The 24,887-nt window shown below is 37.1% G+C and overlaps 1 protein-coding gene across 1 annotated transcript in view; it reads left to right on the top strand.

Moving 5' to 3' along the window:
* The window catches only part of C16H18orf63 (chromosome 16 C18orf63 homolog), a 70,391-nt gene that overhangs the window by 20,329 nt on the left and 25,175 nt on the right, over positions 1-24,887 (top strand). Inside the window, exons 8-13 of the mRNA XM_037805759.1 lie at positions 1,648-1,757; positions 2,642-2,738; positions 2,850-2,935; positions 4,164-4,347; positions 20,450-21,469; positions 21,671-21,736. Coding sequence (XP_037661687.1) covers positions 1,648-1,757; positions 2,642-2,738; positions 2,850-2,935; positions 4,164-4,347; positions 20,450-21,469; positions 21,671-21,736 — 1,563 coding nt within the window. The remainder of the gene's footprint in view (positions 1-1,647; positions 1,758-2,641; positions 2,739-2,849; positions 2,936-4,163; positions 4,348-20,449; positions 21,470-21,670; positions 21,737-24,887) is intronic.

Genomic DNA, 24,887 nt, shown 5'->3' with positions numbered 1-24,887 from the left:
ATCATAATGGTTTTGTTTATCTAAGGATACTCTGTAAATATTTGTTAAGTAAATAAATACTATTTTGGTTCTAGGGCTTTACAGTGTCTTAGGGTATATGGTGAGCAATTGGAAGTTTGCTAGTCTTTATAGTAATCTGTGTTGAAAAAACCTATATAGACAATAACTGCTAGTGCCGTGGAGAGCCCTGTAGAAATTGGCTTGAGTTTCTGAATGGTGTAGAAAACACCCATAAGGATATAAAGTCAAGCTATGTAAGTGGTTTATGTGAGAACTCATAAACTGCTAACATTTAAAACTGATACCTACCTCTGAATTGAATTTTACATTCTATTTTTACCTAGATTGTCTATTCTTTCCACTTCCAGCCAATCTTTTCTGACATTCATAGCCATCACTGCCCTAACCACCCTTTTCTTATCACACAGCTTAGACAACTTACAAATTAAGCACAGTACATCACAGCACAGGATTTATCTCTTGTGCACAGGGCAATATGTATCATTCATTCCGAGTGTGCTTGATCTCTTACACATCTCCAGCACATCTTACTTTCCTCTTACGGCGTTCACATTTTTCTATTCTTCCTGCACACATAGTCCCTCCCATTTCCATTAGTTTTAGTGAATGCTATAGGGATTCAGAGAAGGAGTGGTCACTGGACATCGAGCTCTTGTCCAGTATAGGTCTGTGAGGCTCTTATTGGTAGGACACATAAATTGTGGGTGGGGGCCAATGCTTTAAGCAAATATATAATTAAAATGCTTCTGACTTGTCCAGGCAATAAAACATTGCTGGTTTAGCTGGTGCTGGAGTTCCTTGAAAAGTAATAGGCAGTGTGGTTAGGCATTGTGTCCCAAAAGATGCTATAGTTGATAGGTTAAAAAAGGGACGAGGGTTAATAAACCATTCTTTCAGATCTTCATCTAGTGTCCTCTCACCCAATATAACTATTGTTATTGTTATTATTATTATTATTATTATTATTATTATTATTATTATTATTATTACCTCATTTGAGCTTGCTTTGATTTACTGTTAGAAAATTCCTTCCAGGGAAACTTCCCAGAGTGAGCAAACTGTAAATGGAAAACTGTTGCTAGTCCTATACAAGCCTAAATGCCCTACAAGGAGGGTACCTGAGAAACAGGGAAGAAAGGGTTCCAGGAAGTGGAGAGGGGTATAAAAGGAGAATGGGGTCATTGACTGTTTCCTCTTCCCTTCCAAAAGACCAGATAGAAATATAACTACCTTACTCATCCTCCACTTAAAAAAAGAATTGCTTTGGGTTAAGGTGCTATTCTTATAAATACTCTCACAAAATCCTTTTGGAAAATTTCTACTTCCTATAAATCAACATAAAAAAATGGAAAACCAGTTGAAATAAATATAAAATAGGAGTTTGGGTTTGGTGGATAAGAGAAATCATGAAATACTTGAATAACTTATAGAGGAGAAACAGGGTGAACTGAAGACTGATTACATTATGTAAAGTGGTTATTAGTGATTCAGGTAACTTATGCCTTTGAAATTGGTTTATAACTGACTGTTTTTGTGTACATACAACAAATATGTATTTCTAATGTTTCTTTTCCTTGCTAAATTCTTTTGAAGACTTATATATTAAAATCTTACTTCCATATAAAGCTAAAAGAATTTGATATTTCTGAGAGTATTATAAAGGAATTTGATATTAACAAGAATGCTGTTATTGAGAGACATTCCATTTTAAGCAACTGGTGCTACGTTTTGCCAAGGTGAGAATTGTGGGATTTAAGGTGGGGTCAAAATACAGTAGTTTCCTCTTATTTTGCTTCCTTAACATTGATGAACATATGCAAAAGCATAAACCATTTAGATGAATTGTTGAAACCGAATTATAACTTAAAGAAGACCAAAAATTATTGAAACAATATCATCATCCTTACAGAAACCATCAATTTCCTTTATTAAATTACTAAAATAATTTTATGTGTTTACATTTTTATTAGATTAGATTTTATTAGATTTGTTAGTTTCAAAAAAACAGTAAGATTTCTAGATTTCTCATTATGAAATGGCAACTATCATAATATTAACAAAAAACTTTACCAGCTTGTATCTAATAATTAATGATTTATGATAATTTGAGATGAGTTGAGTTTTAAATTTATACTATCTTCAGGAAAGAAAAGGTTTGTTATTAATATAAACATGACCATTGGTATGAAATTTTAACCTGCTTAGGAAAAACAACTTTGATTAATTAGCAGCATACACATAATTTAATTGTCAAAGCAGGGAAGAGGTAAAGGGAACTTAGATTTGACTGGTTCATTCACCCCTCACCAGGTTTTCCCCTAACGACTAACAATTACCAGGGTTAACCTCGTGTGGCAACATATTATTAGTTATTATTTTATGTTTATAATTGGCACATTGTTTACGCCAATTCAATTCCGTTTTCTCTAACAATTCCAGTTAAGACTTAATAAAATTTGTGTTTGAAACTAGGCACAAATGATTCGTTTATTACTTATGTATGGATAGTGAAATTGTTGCTAAATCTTTTTGAATACTGTTTCTAAATCACATAGTTAACTTATCAAACATCATTTGATAAACATTGGCTCATAGTATTTACCAACTCTTATTTTCACAGTATGAAAATGGGACAAATAATAAATATTCTTCACACAACCCCCCCTGACTGTCCTTTTCATTCATATGAAGATATCCAGATGCACTGGGATGCCCTGGTAAGGAATAGAAATATATATTACATTAAAAGTTATTTGATTTTGTTTCATATAACTTAACCTAATTTAGCTTTCTCTCAAGATGATTTAAACTTTCTTCTTACTTTTCAGTATGGCTATAAACTTCCAGAAGATTGTGGAAATATTAAAATAAACTGCAGCATCTATTTCAGGATGATAGGAGAAAGGGTCTTCACATATCCTTTACACATCCAAAATATGACAGATGCTCTCTACCCACACTTGCTATCCAATTGCTTCCCAGTCCTGATTTTGTTATTTTCAACCTTTTTTTTGTCTAAATGAAACTACTTTCTCCCTACTTTTTTTATCTGCATGAGTGCGTTTTATTTTGCTTAGGAGTTTTCCAAATTTTTATTTGAGGATGAGTCTAATAAGGATATTTTTTCCATAAACACTATTTCAATAATTTATCTAACAAAAGAAACTTCAGAGTAGATAGAAAAAAACATTTACATGTTTCCTATTAGAAAGTGAAAAAACAATCATAAGTTTCTCCTTAGCCAAGCGCTCCCTCCAGTGGCATATTGGATTTTATTGAAAGTGTTGAATTAAAGGACTGTTATTTAAAAAATATTTTTCTCTTTGGAAGATTGTTTAATTTTACAGGCAAAGTTTAGGAAATTTGACTTCCATTTAGTGTGTGATTTAAGAAACTGTCTCTAACACTTTGTTTTTAAAAATCTACACACACAAAACAAACACAAATGCCAAGGTGAAACTCTCAAATATTAGTACTGATTTTATCACTTATCTCTGTTTCTGTATTCTGACCAGCTGGAGTTTAAAATGGAAAAAGGAAGAGCCATTGTTTTTTCTTTTTGTATCTACATTTCATATCCCAAATCATAATGGTAAAGTTGAGGTTGACATATATCAATTATTCCTTTTCGTTAGATGACAAGACCTTATCCCAAGTCTTCAGAATATTTTTTATTGGAAAAATAATGGCTCTTCTCAAAGTACTTGTTTTGAAGCTTGAATGCAATCTATATATGTTGTTTCCCTGTACCGATTTTTTTACTACTTTTGTAAATGCAACCTGTTTATTGTTTACCATAAACATTTTTTTTGATAGCCTGAAAGTGTCTTAGTGCCTTCTTTATAAATTGTTTTTTGGATTTATAATTTGGATTTGTAATTTGCCAGTTCATTTTGCCAGTTCATTTAGAAAGGATACAATGAGTTGTCTTGGTTGTAAGTGTTTAAATAGAAAGAATTAAGATCCCTGTGAGAAAATGTGCTTTTTAGCTCTGGATTGTGTGGAATATAAGCGTTATTAAAAAGAGCTAGGATTTACTTATGTGTGCCTTTTAAAAAGTTGCTACTTTAATACTTTTTATTTCAAAAATTTGCTATCTCTTATGTACAAAATTTTTTATATTGTTCTTTAACATTGTTCAGATACCCTCTCAGTTGCATCAGAAGCCAGCCCATACAGTTCTTTCCTAGGGTAGATTTGGAAGATGTGTTGAAAAGTTTTCTTTCAGTTTTGAAATCTAAACTTCCACATATATGTGGATTTTCCATAAGGATGACAAACAAACCATGCTACTACACACAAGAACTGGCTAAACCTTATATACAGGTAAGCAAGTTCGTGTCCTATCTAGTTCTCCAAGAAACTATCCACCAATCTTACTCTGATTACCAAAATTTTCAGTCTTTTCCTTTATGCTTGGTACTTTTTGTGTCCTGTTTAAAAAATATTTCTATACCCCAAGATGTACTATCATCTAATAAATGGTTTATTGTATTTTTTGTTCACATTTAGGTTTAAAATCCACTTGGAATTTATTTTTGAGTATGTTGTGACATAGGAAATAAAATTGCTTTTTTTTTTTTCTTTTTTTTCCTTATATTTCTTTCTTTTTTTTTTTTAATCTTCATTTTATTGAGATATATTCACATACCGCGCAGTCATACAAAACAAATCGTACATTCGATTGTTCACAGTACCATTACATAGTTGTACATTCATCACCTAAATCAATCACTGACACCTTCATTAGCACACACACAAAAATAACAAGAATAATAATTAAAGTGAAAAAGAGCAATTGAAGTAAAAAAGAACACTGGGTACCTTTGTCTGTTTGTTTGTTTGTTTCCTTCCCCTATTTTTCTACTCATCCATCCATAAACTAGACAAAGTGGAGTGTGGACCTTATGGCTTTCCCAATCCCATTGTCACCCCTCATAAGCTACATTTTTATACAATTGTCTTCGAGATTCATGGGTTCTGGGTTGTAGTTTGATAGTTTCAGGTATCCACCACCAGCTACCCAAATTCTTTAGAACCTAAAAAGGGTTGTCTAAAGTGTGCGTAAGAGTGCCCACCAGAGTGACCTCTCGGCTCCTTTTGGAATCTCTCTGCCACTGAAGCTTATTTCATTTCCTTTCACATCCCCCTTTTGGTCAAGAAGATGTTCTCCATCCCACGATGCCAGGTCTACATTCCTCCCCGGGAGTCATATTCCACATTGCCAGGGAGATTCACTCGCCTGGGTGTCTGATCCCACATAGGGGGGAGGGCAGTGATTTCACCTTTCAAGTTGGCTTAGCTAGAGAGAGAGGGCCACATCTGAGCAACAAAGAGGCATTCGGGAGGAGGCTCTTAGGCACAATTATAGGGAGGCCTAGCCTCTCCTTTGCAGCAACCATCTTCCCAAGGGTAAAACCTATGGTAGAAGGCTCAACCCATCAAACCACCAGTCCCCTATGTCTGTGGTCATGTTAGCAACCATCGAGGTGGGGTAGGCCAATACCCCTGCATTCTCCACAGGCTCCTCAAGGGGGCACTACATACTTTTTCCCTTGTTTTTCTTTTTTTTTTTTTTTAACTTTCCTTTCTTTTTTAAATCAACTGTATGAAAAAAAAATAAAAAAACAAAAAAACATACAATAAAAGAACGTTTCAAAGAGACCATAACAAGGGAGTAAGAAAAAGACAACTAACCTAAGATAACTGCTTTACTTCCAACGTGTTCCTACTTTACCCCAAGAAAGTTACCTAATATAGCAACATTTCTGTGAACTTGTTCCTACTATATCCATCAGAAATTAACAGATCATAGTCATTGCTGGGCATCCCCAGAACGTTAAATAGCTTATCTGTTCTTGGATTATTGTTCCCCCTTCCTTAATTGCTCTCTATTGCTAGTTCCCCTACATTCTACATTATAAACCATTTGTTTTACATTTTTCAAAGTTCACATTAGTGGTAGCATATAATATTTCTCTTTTTGTGCCTGGCTTATTTTGCTCAGCATTATGTCTTCAAGGTTCATCCATGTTGTCATATGTTTCACGAGATCGTTCCTTCTTACTGCCGTGTAGTATTCCATCGTGTGTATATACCACATTTTATTTATCCACTCATCTGTTGAAGGACATTTGGGTTGTTTCCACCTCTTGGCAATTGTGAATAATGCTGCTATGAACATTGGCGTGCAGATATCTGTTCGTGTCACTATTTTCCGATCTTCCGGGTATATACCGAGAAGTACAATCGCTGGATTGAACGGTAACTCTATATCTAGTTTTCTAAGGAACTGCCAGACTGACTTCCAGAGTGGCTGAACCATTATACAGTCCCACCAACAATGATTAAGAGTTCCAATTTCTCCACATTCCCTCCAGCATTTGTAGTTTCCTGTTTGTTTAATGGCAGCCATTCTAATCGGTGTGAGATGGTATCTCATTGTGGTCTTAATTTGCATCTCTCTAATAGCTAGTGAAGCTGAACATTTTTTCATGTGTTTCTTGGCCATTTTCATTTCCTCTTCAGAGAACTGTCTTTTCATATCTTTTGCCCGTTTTATAATTGGGCTGTCTGTACTATTGTCATTGAGTTGTAGGATTTCTTTATATATGCAAGATATCAGTCTTTTGTCAGATACATGGTTTCCAAAAATTTTTTCCCATTGAGTTGGCTGCCTCTTTACCTTTTTGAGAAATTCCTTTGAGGTGCAGAAACTTCTAAGCTTGAGGAGTTCCCATTTATCTGTTTTTTCTTTTGTTGCTTGTGCTTTGGGTGTAAAGTCTAGGAAGTGTCCGCCTAATACAAGGTCTTGAAGATGTTTTCCTACATTATCTTCTAGGAGTTTTATGGTACTTTCTTTTATATTGAGATCTTTCATCCATTTTGAGTTAATTTTTGTGTAGGGGGTGAGGTAGGGGTCCTCTTTCATTCTTTTGGATATGGATATCCAACTCTCCCAGCCCCATTTGTTGAAAAGACCATTATGACTCAGTTCAGTGACTTTGGGGGCCTTATCAAAGATCAGTCGGCCATAGATCTGAGGGTCTATCTCTGAATTCTCAATTCGATTCCATTGATCTATATGTCTATCTTTGTGCCAGTACCATGCTGTTTTGACAACTGTGGCTTTATAATAAGCTTCAAAGTCAGGGAGTGTAAGTCCTCCCACTTTGTTTTTCTTTTTTAGAGTGTCTTTAGCAATTTGAGGCATCTTCCCTTTCCAAATAAATTTGATAACTAGCTTTTCCAAGTCTGCAAAGGAGGTTGTTGGAATTTTGATTGGGATTGCATTGAATCTGTAGATGAGTTTGGGTAGAATTGACATCTTAATGACATTTAGCCTTCATATCCATGAACATGGAATATTTTTCCATCTTTTAAGGTCCCCTTCTATTTCTTTTAGTAGAGTTATGTAGTTTTCTTTGTACAGGTCTTTTACATCTTTGGTTAAGTTTATTCCTAGGTACTTGATTTTTTTAGTTGCTATTGAAAATGGTATCTTTTTCTTGAGTGTCTCTTCAGTTTGTTCATTTCTAGCATATAGAAACATTACTGACTTATGTGCATTAATCTTGTATCCCGCTACTTAGCTAAATTTGTTTATTAGCTCTAGTAGCTGTATCGTCGATTTCTCAGGGTTTTCTAGATATAAGATCATATCATCTGCAAACAATGACAGTTTTACTTCTTCTTTTCCAATTTGGATGCCTTTTATTTCTTTGTCTTGCCGGATTGCCCTGGCTAGCACATCCAGCACAATGTTGAATAACAGTGGTGACAGCAGGCATCCTTGTCTTGTTCCTGATCTTAGAGGGAAGGCTTTCAGTCTCTCACCATTGAGTACTATGCTGGCTGTGGGTTTTTCATATATGCTCTTTATCATGTTGAGGAAGTGTCCTTCAATTCCTACCTTTTGAAGTGTTTTTATCAAAAACGGATGTTGGATTTTGTCAAATGCTTTTTCAGCATCTATTGAGATGATCATTTGATTTTTCCCTTTCGAATTTTTAATGTGTTGTAATACATTGATTGATTTTCTTATGTTGAACCATCCTTGCATGCCTGGGATGAACCCCACTTGGTCATGGTGTATGATTTTTTTAATGTGTCTTTGGATTCAATTTGCATGTATTTTGTTGAGGATTTTTGCATCTATATTCATTAGGGAGATTGGTCGGTAGTTTTCCTTTTTTGTAGCATCTTTGCCTGGTTTTGGTATTAGATTGATGTTAGCTTCATAAAATGAGTTAGGTAGTGTTCCATTTTCTTCAATGTTTTGAAAGAGTTTGAGTAAGATTGGTGTCAGTTCTTTCTGGAAAGTTTGGTAGAATTCCCCTGTGAAGCCATCTGGCCCTGGGCATTTATTTGTGGGAAGATTTTTGATGACTGATTGGATCTCTTTGCTTGTGATGGGTTGGTTGAGGTCTTCTATTTCTTCTCTGGTCAGTCTAGGTTGTTCATATGTTTCCAGGAAATTGTCCATTTCCTCTACATTATCCAGTTTGTTGCCATACAATTGTTCATAGTATCCTCTTATAATTTTTTTAATTTCTTCAGGATCTGCAGTTATGTCACCTTTTTCATTCATTATTTTGTTTATATGGGTCTTCTCTCTTTTTGATTTTGTCAGTCTAGCTAGGGGCTTGTCAATCTTGTTGATCTTCTCAAAGAACCAACTTTTGGTGATATTTATCCTCTCTATTGTTTTTTTGTTCTCTATGTCATTTATTTCTGCTTTAATCCTTGTTATTTCTTTTCTTCTACTTGGTTTAGGATTGGTTTGCTGTTCATTTTCTAGCTTCTTCAGTTGATCCATTAGTTCTTTGATTTTGGCTCTTTCTTCCTTTTTAATATATGCGTTTAGTGCTATAAATTTCCCCCTTAGCACTGCTTTTGCTGCATCCCATAGGTTTTGGTATGTTGTGTTCTCATTTTCATTCGTCTCTATATATTTAGCAATTTCTCTTGCTATTTCTTCTTTAACCCACTGATTGTTTAGGAGTGCGTTGTTTAACCTCCAGGTATTTGTGAATTTTCTAAGTCTCTGATGGTTATTGACTTCTAATTGTATTCCATTGTGGTCAGAGAATGTGCTTTGAATAATTTCAATCTTTTTAAATTTATTGAGGCTTGTTTTATGTTCCAGCATATGATCTATTCTGGAGAAAGTTCCATGAGCACTAGGAAAGTATGTGTATCCTGGTGATTTGGGATGTAATGTCCTGTATATGTCTGTTAAATCTAATTCATTTATCAGATTGTTTAGGTTTTCAGTTTCCTTACTGGTCTTCTGTCTGGTTGATCTATCTATAGGAGGGAGTGATGTGTTGAAGTCTCTCACAATTATTGTGGAAACATCAGTTGCTTCCTTTAGTTTTGCCAGTGTTTCTCTCATGTATTTTGTGGCACCTTGATTGGGTGCATAGACATTTACGATTGTTATTTCTTCTTGTTGAATTGCCCCTTTTATTAGTATGTAGTGGCCTTCTTTGTCTCTCAAAACATCCCTGCATTTAAAGTCTATTTTATCTGAGATTAATATTGCTACACCTGCTTTCTTTTGGCTGTAGCTTGCATGAAATATTTTTTTCCATCCTTTCACTTTCAATTTCTTTGTGTCCGTGTGTCTAAGATGAGTCTCTTGTATGCAACATATTGATGGTTCATTTTTTTTTTATCCATTCTGCGAATCTATATCTTTTAATTGGGGAGTTTAATCCATTTACATTCAACGTTATAACCGTGAAGGCATTTCTTGAATCAGCCATCTTATCCTTTGGTTTATGTTTGTCATATTTTTCCCCTCTTTCTATTAATATCCTTTATTGTACCCATACCGAATCTCTTTAGTACTGAACCTTTCTCCAAGTCTCTCTCTCCTTTCTTTGTTTCTCTGTCTGTAGGGCTCCCTTGAGTATCTCCAGTAGGGCAGGTCTCTTGTTAGCAAATTCTCTCAGCATTTGTTTGTGAAAAATTTAAGCTCTCCCTGAAATTTGAAGGAGAGCTTTGCTGGATAAAGTATTCTTGGTTGGAAATTTTTCTCACTCAGAATTTTAAATATATTGTGCCACTGCCTTCTTGCCTCCATGGTGGCTGCTGAGTAGTCACTACTTAGTCTTATGCTGTTTCCTTTGTATGTGGTGAATTGCTTTTCTCTTGCTGCTTTCAGAACTTGTTCCTTCTCTTCCGTGTTTGACAGTGTGATCAGAATATGTCTCGGAGTGGGTTTATTTGGATTTATTCTATTTGGAGTTCTCTGAGTATTTATGATTTGTGTATTTATGTTGTTTAGAAGATATGGGAAGTTTTCCCCAACAATTTCTTTGAATACTCTTCCTAGACCTTTACCCTTTTCTTCCTCTTCTGGAACACCAGTGAGTCTTATATTCGGACATTTTATGTTATCTATCATATCCCTGAGGTCCGTTTCGATTTTTTCAATTTTTTTCCCCATTCTTTCTTTTATGCTTCCATTTTCCATTCTGTCATCTTCCAGGTCACTGATTCATTGTTCAACTTCCTCTAGTCTTGTACTATGAGTGTCCAGAATCTTTTTAATTTGGTCAACAGTTTCTTTAGTTTCCATAAGATCATCTATTTTTTTATTTAGTCTTGCAATGTCTTCCTTATGCTCTTCTAGGGTCTTCTTGATATCCTTTGTATCCCGTACTATGGTCTCATTGTTCATCTTTAGTTCTTTGAGTAGCTGCTCTAGGTGCTGTGTCTCTTCTGATCTTTTGATTTGGGTGCTTGGGCTTGGGTTGTCCATATCGTCTGTTTTTTTCATATGCTTTATAATTTTCTGTTGTTTTTGGCCTCTTGGCATTTGCTGAACTTGATAGGGTTATTTTAGGATTTGTAGACCAATTGAAGTCCTTATCTCTAATTTATCAGATCCACAGCTTCGTGGAGTACACTTTCTCTAACTAACCAACAGGTGGCGTCCACGAGCCACCTGTTCTCCACAAGCCAGTTCTCCCCTGCTTAGCCTTTGTGGTGAGTGGGGGAGTGAGTCTTGTGGGGTCCAGTTGGTGTACCAAGCTTGCGTGTGTAGTTGGTGTTGCCCACCCTGTATGTGGGGCGTGTTTCTGGGCAGTCAGGGAGCGGGGGTGGCTCTAACAATCAAATCTCCCTGGTGATCCTGGAGTTTTAAAGCTGCTGCAATAGTCTTATCCTTCAGTTCAGTCCTGCCACAGTTTGTCTCTGCCACTGACCCACAAGTCCTTGGTATTGGCATATGGCTCCTGAGACTTGCAAGTGGGCCCCTCTTCCATGGTGTGCACCCCCTGGTCCTCTGTTGAGGGATGACTGTGCTATGTCACAGGTGAGTACCGTCCCCCCAGGGCAGTTCTGGGCTGCTGGGCTGTGTAGGGAGGCTCCCAGTCTGCTGAAATGATGGCTGAATGGGGCTTTGTTAATTCACACTGCTCCACCTTCCCAACTCTGGGACAATCAGCTGAGGTTGCAGGGAAGGCTAATGTCCACACCCAGTTTTGTGGTGTGTGCCTGTTATTTGAAGCACTTCCGTCACACTGGGTTATCTGGGGCAGCTCTGGGCTATGGGGCTGGCAATGGGCAGGAGTGTTTCCTGTCCACCAGGATGATGGCTGTGAGCGGACACCCCCCTTGTCTTGGGAAGTTGTGGTGTTTAGTGAATTTTCTCAGCCACTGGATTATTGCATTTTGTCTCAGAGCTCTCTTAGTTCTGCTCTTGTCTTGACCTGCCCAAATTGCAAGTCTTTGAAGCTTTCTGTATTGGGCTTCTTAGAGTAATTGTTTTAAAAAAAGAAAAAAGGATTAAAAAAAAAAAAAAAGGGCCCTCCTCACAGATCTAATGAGTTATTGAAATGCTAAGAGACAAAGCAATTAGGGCCATTAAGGAAAGGTCCACAGGGCAGAGAGATCAGCTTTTCTTCGGGATTTGCATATGAGCCTCAGGGCCTGAGCTCTGCCCTTCCCCTTTCTATGTTCACCAGGACTGCAAAGATCCTCTGCTTTTATTTTGGAGTTTTTCGTGTTGTTTTTTTTCTATGCCTGTTTCTTCTCTGCTGGGCTGGCTGCTCTCAGATTCTCTGGTGTCTGGTCTCAGTCTATCTATGGTTGGAGTTTGGATCAGTAGAATGAGTTTCTGATAAGGGCTGCCACTGCAGTTCTTCCTTCTCCTTCCCGGAGCTGACGGCCCCTCCTCCCACGGGACTGAGCCTGGCAGGGAGGGGTGCGGGTCCCCTGGCCACAAAAACTTACAGATTTCGCTGATCTCAGCAGTTGGACATTTTCATGAGTGTTATATGAAGTATGTCCAAAGTCAGATTGCTCTGTGGTATCCAGTCCACGCAGTTCCTGGCTTTCTACCTACTTTCCTGGAGGAGTAACTAAAACATACAGCTCACCAGTCCGCCATCTTGTCCTGCCTCCCAAATTGCTTTTTATGTATATGTAGCCAGTTGTCCAAGTGATATTTACTGAAAAGACCATACTTTCCCCAATACACTGCAGTACCACCTTTGTCATAAATCAAGTGTCTACATGTTTCTGAACTCTATTCTTTTCCTCTTGTCTTTTTGTTTATCCTTGCACCCCAATACCACACATCTGAATTATTATTCTTAAACTTAAATTTTATATTTATTATAAATAATATTATAATAATATTAAATTTATAGGAGGTTTGGAAAGCATGTTAACTATTCTTGACCCTTGCATTTCAATACACATTTAGTTTCAACTTGTCAAATGACACGCACACACACACAGCCTGAAATTTTGGTTGGGATTTCATTGGGTCTTACAATCCATGAACATGGCATATTTATCTCCACATTTAGTATAGTTTCTTTTTTTTCCCTTAATATTATATAATTTTATGTCTAGAAAAGTCTTGTGCATCTCCTATTAGATTTATTCCTAGATATTTGATATTTTTGAATGTTATTATGAATGGTGGCTTTTTAAAATTTCTGTTTCTTTATCATTTATTTTAAAATATTCTCCTGTCTTCACTATGATTTCTCATTTGACTGATGAGTTATTTAGAAGTGTATTTCTTAATTTCTAAACTTATGAGATTTTTCTAGTCATCTTTTTCTTATGAATTTCTGGCTTAAATGCATATAATCTATCAGTCGCTGAGAGAGGTATGTTCTGATCTCCCGTTGTGTTTGTGGATTTGTCTATTTCTCCTACTTTCAGCTTCTGCTTTATATATTCTGAGGCCAGAATATTAGGTAAATGTAGATTTGAAATTTAAAATTATTAATCTTCCTGGTAACAGGGAAGTGTCCAGCATGGCTAGACAATTAGTTAAGACTGTGTTCATGACTTAGAGTGAACATAGGACTTTTTTGTTACCCAGAACTGGTAAGAAGAATCATGGGACTGCCTGAGATTTCGGGCAGAGGCAGAGGAAGAACCTCCTTCACTAAATAAACTTCAGAGGGACAGTGGGAAACTAAAGTTGCTTTGACATCATGCTCCATGAGTCCTTCTTGGAAAAGTTTCTATAGCCCATTAAGATTTATAGATTTTTTTTTTTCTAAATATAACCTTCTGTGTATTTGCTAACAGTTAAACTTGTTTGTTTTCATGGGAAAGAGAGCCTGGCTCATTACTGCGGTAATAGGGAATATTCTGTTTGTTTGTGTGTGTGTTTGTTTTCTTTTGTTCTATAGGGATGCACTTATACTGATCTGTATTTGGAAAACCATCAGGAACCAAGAGAACCATAGATATCATTCACATAAACTGTGTAGTCTCTCTCTTCCTGTATTGCTGTATCCATATCTTCAGTCTCCTTTCTTGACTCACTAGTGCCCTCTGTTTGCTTTTAGTTTCTCCTGCTTCAATGATTTCAGTGTTCACTATGACTTTAGCTTTCTATGACCCAAACTATACCTCATGGCAGTCATTCAACTTTTGCTGCCATGCTAATTGTTTCATTCTCTTTATAATCCTCAACCAGAGCCAGCATCTGATAGGCCCAGTTCATTTGTTCAGGCCAGGCCACATCTGCCACTAACCAGCATATGGATTTGGTGTCCTGGCCCCTTGTACAATTAATTGTGGGGACGTAGGGAAGGAATTGTACAAAAACTTGGCAGCCTAAACATCAGCATATTGGTAGACAAATACCACTTGACATCGTTATCATAATGAGTCATAAAATTGTGCCCAGATATAACATTTTTAAAAGTTTAGTTACTGACAAAGTCTGAATCTGAGGGATTTGGAAGATGCGTCATTACATTGTGCATTTTTATTGACTATTTATTGAGCATTTTATATTTCCTAGCCAATGGCTATATTAGAAATAGTGATTCAGAAGAACATACGTGTGAAAATTTGCTTTGTAAATGTAAACTAACACTTAATTGGAAATTCTGGTTTTTGTGTCGTTCCTGACAATTGGAACCCTGACAATAAGAATTTGTCCTACTGATGAGTATGTTATTGAGTGCCTTCTGTGTGCCAGTTGCTTTTATGTGTGTTATCTCCTTTAATTATCAAAATAGATCCTTGGGATAAAAAAAATTTTTTCTCAGTTTTGCAGAAAAGGCAACTAAAGCTCAGAGTGTCCAAATAATTTAACCAAAGCCACACAGTTAAATATATTGCAGGATTAGAATTCAAACCCAGATATTTAGATTCTTAGTCCCATAACTGGAAGTATTTTATATTTGTGGTTAAGAACGTAAGCTCTAGAAACAGGCTGCCTGGATTTGAACCCCTTTCTAGCATGTGTAATCTTGGGCAAGTTATTTGATCTCCCTCTGCCTCGGTTTCCTCATTTGTAAAATGGCAGGTGGTAATGGTGGGAATTATAGTATTTTTCAATGATTGAGTTTTCTAGGAGGCAGACTGTGAAATGGAGTCCAGGGCACAAAGTGTTTATTAGGTACTGTCCTTGCAATCAATCTGTGTAAAGGGGGGATAGGAAGCAGGATTAGGTAAAGAGAGAAGTCAGGTGCTGAGACACTGGCCAATAGTATTCGCCAACCTTGTGAGGAGCCCTCGGGCTAAAATGGCCCAGCAGAGTTGTTCTGCATTGGCCAAAATAGCCAGGCCTCCACACCCCCTCTTTGATCAGTTTTTGGATTTGGGTTTCCCTGAGAAAGGCATGTCCTTGGGCAAGGTGGCCCTCTGTCACGGAGGCAGTCCCTAAAGGGGCTGCCAGCTAAAGGCTGTTTGCTGCTAGCGCTCTTAGCAGCAGGGCACATCCTTCCAGGAAGGGGGATCTGGGTGGCACACTCCATGTCCTTCACAGTACTTGGTTTTTAAGGTTGTTTAGGGTTAAATTCAATTAGAGCAGTTCCTTATACTTAGTGAGCTCTAAATAAATGTTAGTGTCTATTATTACTAGACCACGTCATTTCAAAGATTCATGCAGTGTTAAAAAGTGTAAATTTAAAAAGTAAAAAATAAATTGATCAGATTACTGGATAAAACTTTAAACAATTAAATATGCAGGAATGTTTTGCCCAACCTTTTTTTTTTTTTTAACTTACAGAAAATTTCAAAGATATATAAAAGATTAGTATAATGAACTGTCATGTTCCTGTCATCCAGCTCCACTTTCACATATTTTTGTGTGGAGGATAAACTAGAATGTTTTAAAATAAATTCCAGATGTGAGATTATTTCATCCTTAAACATTTCGGTGTACACCTAACAGAATTCACAATACTTCCTTACTGTCATCTAATACCAGCACATATTCCAACTTGACCATTTATCTCAAAGATTTATTTTTATGGGTTTTGTTTAATCAGAATCAAAACAAGTTCCACATAATTTCATTTGGTTATGTGTTTTATGTTTCTTTTATTCTTTAACAGTATACACACACACACACACACACCTTTTATTTATGCTAGTGATTTGCTGAACAACTGGATCATTTGCCCTGGAGAATGTCCCATATTCTGAATTTAATAGATTGCTCCCATGTGGTATCATATCATTTAAAGTTAGCATATTCTTCTATATCTTCTATAGGCTTAATTGAATTCTGGTTCAAATTTTAAGCAAGAAAAACTCTGAGATGGTGCAATGCACAGAATCAGATATGAATAGATAAAACACATTTGATCAATCATTTGTCTGTTCCCTAAGTTACATTTAATCATTACCTTAATTCTAGGCTACCATTAGATATGCATTCATATCTAAACATAAATTAAAGCTTTTGGTTTTCTTCTATAATTTTATGTTAATCTAGAAATATGTATAAATTATATGTAAAATTCTAGAAATTAAAAGCCAACCAAGCTACATATGGCAGTGACATCTATCTAGGTGTCATTATCATTATCTACAGTACAGATGATGTAATGAAGCATATGTTATTTGTTAGGTTATAACTACACAAAGCTTTGGTTTGTTAACCATTTAAGTATATTTTAGCTCTGTGAATTATTTATGATCTCATCTGCTGTTTATATAGACCCTTTTGTAGCCTTTTTATTAATTTTGAATATAAACCTAGAGGTTTCCCCTTTGGTCTATTTACTGTATTTTAGAAATTGAAAGAATGAGTAAATAATATATTGGCAGGCTAGGGGGCACAACAAGCTCCTGGAGATTATTTTCATCATGTGTATGTTTCTGAGAGACAGAGGAGGAAGAAACAGAATGTGAATATAAATGTGTTTCAGACACACAATCTAGAAAAGTTCTATGTCAGAATACAAGTAATTTATTCTTAGGTGAACATGCCTGGGATTTTTTCTTTTAGTATCTCAAATAGTAAGTATATTGTTTAAAAGTGACTACAGTTCATGAAACCCAAAATGAATCTTCTTTGCTTTTGTATAATAGATTTCAGCTTAGTTCTTGAACCTTTTTTCATCAAATGGAACAAAACTCAGCCCAGCCACTTCAAGTTGACTTTGTCACTTCTGACAAAATAATCTCTTTGAGGTGGACTTTCAGTCAAACCTAAGAATTGCCTTTCTCCCCATGATAGCATATAGAGGGGAAAGCTCACATAAGGTAAGGTGAAGGAGGTGGGGTAGTGAAGCGCATTTGATATGTTGTGCTGAATATGGTCCACAGTGAGAAAATGGATGTCCTAAGCTCTGTTTCTGGACACCTACAAGGCTAGTGAGTAGACAACTGACTTACTACTAATTCCACAACTGAAAAACCAAAGGTAGTCATAATTAAGCTTTTCTGCAAAACCAACAGAAGTGTGACTTTACTTCCTTCTTCCGAATATTGTATGAGTGTGTCTATTTGTCTTGTCCTAAGTTACATCCTGAACTCTAGCTGCAAAGGAATCTGGAAAATGTCGATTTTAGACTTCCAGGCTTGAGTACAGGAAGAACACTAGGGTAAGAGTGGAATGGATGTGGAACACTATATTAGTTCCCAAGGGCTGCCACAATAAATTGCCACACACTTGGTAGCCTAAAGCAACAGAAATTTGTTCTCTCACAGGTCTGTAGGCCAGAAGACCAAAATCACAGTGTTGGTAGGAACACACTCCTTCTGAAGGATCTAGGGGAGGATCATTCCTTGCCTTGTCCAGCTTCTGGTGGCTCTTGGTGTTCTTTGGCTTGTGGCAGCAAAACTCCAATTCCTGCCTCCGTCTTCACCTGGCCTTCTGCCCTCTGTGCTTCAAATCTCTTTCTCTTTTCTGTTATAATGAGGGCACCAGTCATTGAATTTAGGGCCTACCCTAAATCCAGCATGATCTCATCTCAAGATTCTCCACTTAATTTTATCTGCAAAGATCCTATTTCCAAATAAGTTCACATTCACAGATATTAGGGTTTAGGACTTCAACATACCATTTGGGGGACCATAGTTCAACCCACTGTAAACACCAATCTACCATATTCATTACACAGTTACAGCAGGGTGATGGAGGGTTGTGGGGAGCCATTCACTTCTTGATCTGGACTGGTCTGATGGTGGTCTCTGTTCATATGGTATCTTGATAAAGTTGTGCAGGGTTTCCTAGGACAGTTTTTGTCTTTATCCTAGCACCCTTGTACAGAGTGTCTTCAGAAGACCTGTATCTCTTCTTTATTGTCTGCAGAGGTATGTGTCATGCCATACCCCTTCTTGATAGATATTCCTCATTTAACCTCTGTATCCCTTCATTCGTGGTCATGAAACCTGCTGGGTCATCCTCTGGGGAAATGAAGGAGGAACTACTTCTTCTTGCCCTGTTACATGGGTAAGCCTCCAAATTTACAAGTCTCCAGACAAGAAGTGAGCCCCGGTCACTTGTTTCAACATCATTCCCAAACCTCACCCAAGATTTTCTTGGGGTCATCCCACTTCTCCCAAGAATAGTCGAAGTGAGAGGACTATTGCTCTCTTTGGTGATTTTTTTCAGGGTCAAATTTAGTAGGCTGGAAATATGTTTCCCTGGATTCCTTTCTCTATATAGTTCTGGCTTAGAATGTCCACAAGAGAAATTCACACATGACTGGGATGGCAGAAGTGAAGCAAGAGCCATATTTATGCTTAGAGGGTCTATGTAAGGTCTCCACTGCCATTCACTCATGTGGGACCTGTTGGTTCCTTTCTTGGTGTGGGGTGGAAGTCAGGCCATACATCTTTCGGCTCCCTCCACATCTCCCCCTTCAGCTGCTCTCAGTCCTGCATCAGGTTTGTGTGCAGCATCATTTCAAAGTACACAAGCTCTGCTGTGGACCACCTGTATTGTTGTCATTAGAGGCTTAAAGGTGATGAGAGACTAACGTGGGTTCTTGTTGGAGACTGACTGATCTCTGCTATCTACTCTATTTTCCAAGAAGGCTACAAAATCTTCCATCCCACATGTGACAGCATTCCTGCCATTAAGACAGGAGATCTATATCCCCTCCTCTTGAACCTCGGTGGACCTGTGAGAGAAGTGATGGTATGTGACTGCTGAGGCTAGGTCATTAAAAGAAACGGTTTCTACCTGGTCTCTCTTGGGACTTGCTCTTGGAACCCAGTTGCCACATTGTGAAGGGTCCCAGGCTACATGAAAAAAGTAGTTGTAGGTATTCCAGCCGACAGCATCAGTCATCACACAGGAAGGAAGCCTTCCAGATGATTCCAGCCCCGGAGCCATCTAACTGCAACTGCCTAAGAGACCCTGAGCTAAGCTGAGTTAAGCCCCAGAATTGTGAGAGATAATAATATAATTATTATTGTTGTTTTAAGCCACTAAGTTTTGGTGCTATCTATTGCGCATAATAGATAACTGGATCACTCTCTTAATTTTCCTCTATTAACCAATGTGATCTCCCAAAAACCTCTTCTACCCTCCTCTCAACCCTATTCTACAACTCAGTCTCCAGTGTTAGAGAAACCAGTTCTGGTTTGTGGGAAGTTTTTTTTCCCCCAAGATTTTAATCTATGTATATTTCATATGGGAGAGCAAGGAAAGAATTCTTTGTTCAATATGTCAGTTTATTGCACTTATCACTCTTTTATGGACATTAGGAATCAATAAATATGTATTTTAAAAGACTATAAGAACTTGACACTTTATGGCCTTAAGACTATAACTGTGTAACCAAATAAACCCCCTTTTATAAAAGCTGATCCATTTCTGGTGTTTTGCATTCTGGCAGCATTAGCAAACTAGAACACATTTATCTGAGAAATGCATTAAATTCAGTAACTGAATTGCTTCCAGCTAGTGAGGATACAAAAATTGATGAAGACACATTTCCTGACAGCCCCTGTCCTATCATCAAAATCCTACTCATTCTTAAGGGCCTAGTATAGATGAAACCATCACCCCTGTGGATTTAATTAATTTCAACAAGTATTGTTGAATGACTATGTGAGAATTTAAGAATGTGTTGGAGGTGTTTGGGGTCATAAAAAAAAAAAAAGAATGTGATGGATATGTGAAAGATAAAAGAATAAGTCCCAGTTCCTACTCTCAAAGAATCTAATTAGGGAGATAGAACACGCACACAGAAAGATAAGAGCTCTACCTTGTACTATTACTTGTGACAAATAAATACTGTGTTATAGAACAGTCTTTGGGAGTTGAGAGAATAATTATCACTTTGTGATAGGATGATTGGTAGAGGATTCACAGAAAGGGTGACTTTGGGAAGAACATAGAGGATATCTAAACTTAGATAAGTGAAGAAGGAAAGACATTCTGAGCAAGAGAACAAGAAGAGCATGTTTGGAGGACAGTAGGTAGCTATCTGCAATAGCTTGTTTGTTGATTTATACAGAATTTAGAATATGCCTTCATCTTAAAATATTATCTTAAAAGGATATTATCTAAAGAAAGATAAGAAACACAAGAAATCTAAATATTTCCTCAAGAAGGTTCATTTATATTTTTAGTGTTCTTTACCTTTTTTATATATCATAATGTTATTTTATATTCTTATTTAATATTGTTTTCTTTTCCATTAAGGATAGTATTACATTAAAATTTTTTCCTAACATATCCTTTCAGATAAACAAAGTCAAGCCACCTAATTTGACCACTAAAAAAGTAGTCAGAGCTTCTCTGACTCCAACCACTCCCATAAAACCTGCTTTGGTTCAGAGTCTTCTACCACATTCAGTAGCAGTGGACCACAAGGTGGAGCTTTCAGCCAGCCAATCAAAGTCATGCATTTTTCCAACTCAGCATCCCCAGTCAGAATCTGTTGAAGGTAGAAAGAAATCACTGTCTAACAAGGTACCACAAGTACATTTGGAAGTATCAAAATCCAACAGAAGAAATACTCAAGTTCAAGACACAAATCTTCACTCCCAAAGTAAAATCACCCCTAAATTCATACCAGTTTTCAAAAATAGATTGTTACAGATGAACAAAAATATCTCAGAATTTGATAACCTGAGAAGAAGACAGCATATTGTTACAGAATGTAGGCTGTCTTCACCTAAAAATAAAATGATCCAAGGTAACAAACTGAATTTAAGTACAGTTGTAAAAGAAAGACCTAATAGTAACATTCAGATGCATGCTGGAAATTTAAATCAGAAGAGTTCCCGGCCTCTTCAAGGAAAAAATATTGAGTCCTGTGCAAAAATGACAAAATATTCCCCTTCTAATGGAAAATCATTTATTGTGCATTTAAATGAAAGTAAACAACCCTTTGATAATTCAATATTTCAGATGTCAGATAATTCAAGTGTAATAAAAAGTGTTGTTGACTTCCAAGTGAATGGGAAAGAAAAATTATCAAGCAAATATATAATGCAAACTTCACAGAAAGGTCAAGAGTCACTAAAACGGAAAAGACACCTGCACATTTTTGAATCAGACACAGAAACAGAAGATCCCCAACTACTACAGCAACAACCAGCAAATCAAACTGAAGATGATGTGAGTGTCCACCGATTGACAATAAACAGAACAGCCCACAAGTCTAAAAGAAAATTATGTCAAGAATCTTCAAAAACTTCAAAGAAGCAGCATTCTGATACTATTCTTCATTATGGGCAATGCAGTTCAACTAAGAACCAGGTAAAAAGAAAATACAAGCTTAGTCTGGGGGTTTACAGGGGATATTCATCATATGCTAGATCTTTAAAACCCCTAAATAATGATTGAAATGCCCAAGATCAACTGGAAACACAATAAGTAAGAAACAGAATACTCTAGCACAACCACAAGTGTATATACAGTTAAATTGTAACAAAATGTTATTCTTCATTCTGGTTACAGATATATGACTTGGATAAAGCAAAACTTAAGAAATCTCTCTTTATTCCTAAAGCTTATAATATGCATGTAAAAGAGGAAAATCCCCATCAGATAACTTAGGTGATGTCTTGCGGTCGCAGTTGATTCGTCTGGGGGAGGGTGGCGGCCGGTTGCTAAATCCTAGGCTCCCAGGATTGCTCCGAGGGTACCGGCGGCGGGGGCTCTTTCCCGGAGGCGAGGGCGAGGCGGGGGACTTGGCCAGGTCCCCGGCGGGAGGCGTGCAAGTATGGAGGGCGGCGAGAAAGGAACAGGCGGGACACGATTTCTTTTAGGATGATGAAAACCAAGAGAGTTTATTAGGGGAGAGTACAAGTTTATATCGGGCATTTAGAGGGCGGGGTAGCTGCAAGGGTTAAAGGCTTGGATTGGTTCTGAGAGGGCGCGGAGGTTGATTGAAAAGGGGCGGGAGTTGCTCCGGTAACAGGGAGTGGGTGGGCAAGGTAAAGGGGGCGGTTTTCTCCGGCAAGCCCTCCCCAGTGGTTTTTACTTTGGGGTGAGGAAATGGGGCCTGCATTCGGCTCCACTTTCTCAGGCCCGGGGGGCCGTGGAGGGCGCAACCACCCGTGCCCCACTACCTTTCCTAGGGGCTGATCAGTTCCCCTGGCCCAGGCCCGCCAAGTCAGAACTCGATAACAGTGTCCCGCAATGTCTTTTATGTATTCTTCTTTATAGTGTCCAAATTGGGATTGCCAAGTTTAGGGATTTCTAACCTCTTGGTAAAAAGAACTATGGTTCCTTGAAATCGTAAAATTGGCAAGGAAATAGGAAATGGTGTTAGCAGTACATTCCGTCTGTACAGTCTTTTCCATGAGAACTGTGCACACCAACTGTTTTGTTTAATAAAGACCCCTAAGAGAGATGGGCTGGAGAGGGGTTCCACTGCTTGCTCTCCCGCACCCCGTTCTGGAAATCCTTACAGTTAGAAGAGGTACAGCAGCAACAGAGTGTCAAAGAACTAAGATTCTGACAACCACTAGAACACCTACTTTGGGAGGACTCTTGCCTGAAATAATAAACCTTAAATGATGTTTTAAAGGTTAATCATTAAGTTAAAATTTACTCCAAAAGTGCTACAGTGCTGGCTAAACTAAACTTGGATTTAGCTGCTAATGTATAGTCCATGGCACTGGAATCACAAACTCTTGCATCTGGAAATTACATTTTATTCCATTCTGCCATATGTTCTATTCTGAGAACAAACATATTACTAAAATATCCACAAACACTTTTTTTGCATGGAACTATTGGAATTCTTTCAATTCAAATTCTTTATGAACAAACTAGAAAACATTTTCTTCTTTTCCCTCCCAAATGCTGTTTCTTCCTACAACTAATAAATTTTTTGGCCTGATTGGAATTAACTGAAAGGTACTGAAATCTGCGCCTATATATTTTATAATGTGTTTTATAAAGTTTTTTTAGCATTTTACATTTTAATGCATTTAGTATGTGGTTGAGAAAAAATGCATATGTTAGCATACCTTAAAATTTTCATTTACATTTTTGAAAATAAATGAAATCTGTTTGAGATTTCATATTGTTTTAGAAGTGTATCACTGTCCTACTTTGAATTACTTAAGACTTAACACAGTTTTTAAAATAAAAAGAAAATTATTCCCTCACCTAAAAATAACAACATAAAGAGAAAAATTATAGAATATCACTCTAGAAAATAGTTTACACCAAGTATAAAATTAGTGCATACCTGTGTAAAAAATTTGTATAATACAAATAAGTTTAAAGAAAAAAGTTAAAATGCTCCTGTCATTCCTCTTTCCAGAGATAACCACTCTCAACATTTGATGAATACTCTTCCAGATATTTCTGTGAAGACGCGCTCCTGTGCAAATGGACCCCTACTCTAGAGGCTGCCGTGTAGCTTACTTTTTTACTCACTTGTTTTCTAAAGGTTGCGTGGTATTTCATTGTGTGTGAATGTACTAGTTTAACTAGTTCCCTATTGATTGGTGCTTAAGTTGTTCCTAATTTTTCATATTATTACATTATCTTGGTAAATAATCTTTTACAGTTCTTTGTAAAATATCCAATTATCTTCTTAGATAGTAGTTTTGACAGCTGAAAATATCTTCATTTTGCCTTCACTCTTGAACTTTCATTATTGAAATTTATTTGAATTCATTATTTTTATTGACATTTTCAAGCTTCAAAAAGTATAGATAACAGTACAAATAACCTCTCAGTATCCATCACCCAGCTTCAACAATTATTAATATTTTGCCACTGTTTCATCTGTTCCTTACAAATGAAACTTTAAATGCTATAGTATTTAAAAAGAAATCCAAGACATTATGCAATTCCATCCATAAATATTTCAGTATGTATCTCTAACAGATAAGGTATAGTATATTTTTAAAGAAGAAAAAGGAATGTGTGTGTATATATATTACATTTTTGTGGAAACTACTACTTCTTTATTGACTCACTAAATTTACTTTAGTTTAACATGCAAACTAATAGAAAAGCCCTGAATAAACCTAAAACTGATTTCACAGCAGAGCTATAGCCTTTAATCATGTAACCACAATATCAGAATGGAAATTTATTTTTTCAGCAATGTTCATTAAGCACCTGCCCTGTGCCAGGTGATGTGCTGTTCTGGTTTGCTAATGCTGCTGGAACGCAAAACACCAGAGATGGATTGGCTTTTATAAAAGGGGGTTTATTTGGCCACACAGTTACAGTCTTAAGGCCATTAAGTGTCCAAGGTAACACATCAGCAATTGGGTACCTCCACTGGAGAATGGCCGATGGTGTCTGGAAAACCTCTGTTAGCTGGAAAGGCACGTGGCTGGCGTCTGCTCCAAAGTTCTGGTTTCAAAATGGCTTTCTCCCAGGACGTTCCTCTCTAGGCTGCAGTTCCTCAAAAATATCACTCTTGGTTGCACTTAGGGTATTTGTCCTCTCTTAGCTTCTCCAGAGCAAGAGTCTGCTTTCAACGGCCATCTTCAAAATGTCTCTCATCTACTTCCTATGCTTTCTTCAAAGTGTCCCTCTTGGCTGTGTCTCCTCTTCAAAATGTCACTCACAGCTGCACTGAGTTCCCTCTGCCCATCAGCTCATTTATATGGCTCCACTGATCAAGGCCCACCCTGAATGGGCGGGGCCACGCCTCCATGGAAATATCTCATCAGTTATCATCTACAGTTGGGTGGGGCGC

Source organism: Choloepus didactylus, chromosome 16, assembly GCF_015220235.1.
Source record: "Choloepus didactylus isolate mChoDid1 chromosome 16, mChoDid1.pri, whole genome shotgun sequence".
NCBI classification, from domain to species: domain Eukaryota; kingdom Metazoa; phylum Chordata; class Mammalia; order Pilosa; family Megalonychidae; genus Choloepus; species Choloepus didactylus.
Note: the sequence above shows the minus strand (reverse complement) of the source record. Positions and strands in the feature narration are given on the sequence as shown.